Source organism: Pteropus vampyrus, unplaced genomic scaffold (assembly GCF_000151845.1).
Source record: "Pteropus vampyrus isolate Shadow unplaced genomic scaffold, Pvam_2.0 Scaffold157, whole genome shotgun sequence".
In the NCBI taxonomy this organism is placed as follows: Eukaryota; Metazoa; Chordata; class Mammalia; order Chiroptera; family Pteropodidae; genus Pteropus; species Pteropus vampyrus.
Window position 1 is genome coordinate 885,155 of NW_011888938.1, and position 1,901 is coordinate 887,055.

Here is a 1,901-nt window from a genome sequence, read left to right on the forward strand (position 1 = left end):
CAGTGTGCCCAGGAAAAGGAGGGGCTGGACCGTGGAGTGTGGTTGGAGTGGGAGGGGGTGTGAGGAGAAGGCGGCCCGGGAAGGAAGGGTGAACAGGGCCTCCGGGTGAGTCTCCGGGACCAGGAGGCCGAGGACAGAGACAGGTGGGAGGGCAAAGCTGTGTGCTGCTTGGCTTTGGGGGCCGCGGCGAGGATGTGGGAGGCTGTGACCCCAGCCGGGAAGAGCTGAAGCGCCAACCCATCCCATCACACCCTCCTCCCAAACCACATCTCCACCTGTCACCCTACCGGCCCACTGCCCTCCGGCCTCGGGGTGAGGAAGTCTGGGGTGCTTCCCTCACTTTCGCTGCCCCTCCTGCTAAGCTGCTCCTCCCAGCACGCTGGCACCCTGCCTCCAGGCTTCCTGCCTCCAGGCTTCCTGTCCTTCCCATGGACAGTCCACCAGCCAGTGGCAGGCGCCCGTGCTCTGCCGCGGGGTTCCAAAAGGGGCTTCCTATGCAGGGTCTGGCCTCACAGAGGGCTCGTGGTCCCTAGGAGCTGCCTCCTGGCCTCCTCCACGGGCAGCAGGGCAGCTGGGTGGGAAGAGGTGGGCAGCAAGCCTAGGTCACCGGCCTGCTCTAAGGTGACTTGCCCTGGGACTTTCTGAGGGTGCAGGTCTCATGCCCTCAGAGGCCAGGGAACGAAAACCGAGAATCAAAGTAAAACCACACTAAACCAAGTACGTGCAGGAAAATCCAAACAACTCTGACCTATCCCATAAGACGCTTCCTTGGAGTAGCAAAAGGCATTCTTGAAAGAATGTTGTAAGGGATGCTGGTGCCCCTGCTCAGCAGGTACCCAAAGCAGGGCGCAGTCCTCCCCACGTGATCGGCCCTGCCCCAGAGGCTCCCGTCCCCACCGAGATCCTAGCCCTGCACACAGGCTGGGGCCTGAGACCCCCGCCCATCTCGACCAGCTGGGCTCCCTGGGGCTGGGGTGCAGGGTGAGGGGGCTCACTTTCTTCAGATAATCCAGCAGGTCCACGTACAGCAAGTGGATGTTCTGGCTCGTAGTGATCTTCATCATGGTCTTTTCGATGTTGTTCTCCAGCTGGCGAATGACCTGGGGACAGCCCCAAGGGCACAATGCTAGCAGGCACCTAGAGACGCTGAGACCAGCTCAGGATGGGGCTGGACTTTCTTCCGAGGGTCTCATTCACCAAGCCCCGCCTACCTGACGGAGTCCCGCCCTAGGCCCCGCCCCGCGTAGCCCCGCCCCCGAGGTTCCGCCCCTCCCGAGCTCCCCCCCACGGAGTCCCGCCGAGGCTGCCCCGCTCCTCCCGGGGCTCCGCCCCCCGAAGGAGCCCCTCCCACTCCCCTCACGAGGCTCCGCCCCACCTGCAGCAAGCGCTGCTCCTCCTTGGTGGCCTCGGGCTGGTTCTGCAGGCTGGCCAGCTCCTGCTGCATGCTCTCCAACTGCTTCCCGCGCCGCCGCACCAGGTGGGTCAGCACGTTGTGCACGTTGACGCGATCGAAGACGTACTTGCGCAGCTTCTCCCGCGCCACCTGGCGAGAGAGAAGCCACGGCCTGCGCGTGGGTGCTCAACGTGTCGCCGGCCCGCCTGCACCGGGGCGGCGGGGAGGCACCCTGGGGTGGGAAACTCGTTCTGCCCTCCCGCCGGCTCCCCAGTGTTGTTTACTGGGGGGGGGTGCGCTGGCTGGGTGAGACTGAGGGGTCCCGCCCGCCGCCTCACCTCCATGGTGCAGCGGGAGTGCGCCAGCCTCATGGGGACATCCTTCCCGCAGGCCTTGGCGATGGTCCGCTGGTCGTACTGTGGGGCGGCGGCAGCCGAGCTGAGGGCCGGAGACTGGGGGGCGGCACCTCTGCCTCCCCCTGCTGCCGACCCCTCCAGTCATTCTCCCC

General features: G+C 65.8%; 1 protein-coding gene across 1 annotated transcript in view; it reads right to left on the reverse strand.

The window, feature by feature from the left end:
* The window catches only part of CCDC183 (coiled-coil domain containing 183), an 11,458-nt gene that overhangs the window by 5,585 nt on the left and 3,972 nt on the right, over positions 1–1,901 (reverse strand). Inside the window, exon 5 of the mRNA XM_011369973.2 lies at positions 996–1,100. Coding sequence (XP_011368275.1) covers positions 996–1,100 — 105 coding nt within the window. The remainder of the gene's footprint in view (positions 1–995; positions 1,101–1,901) is intronic.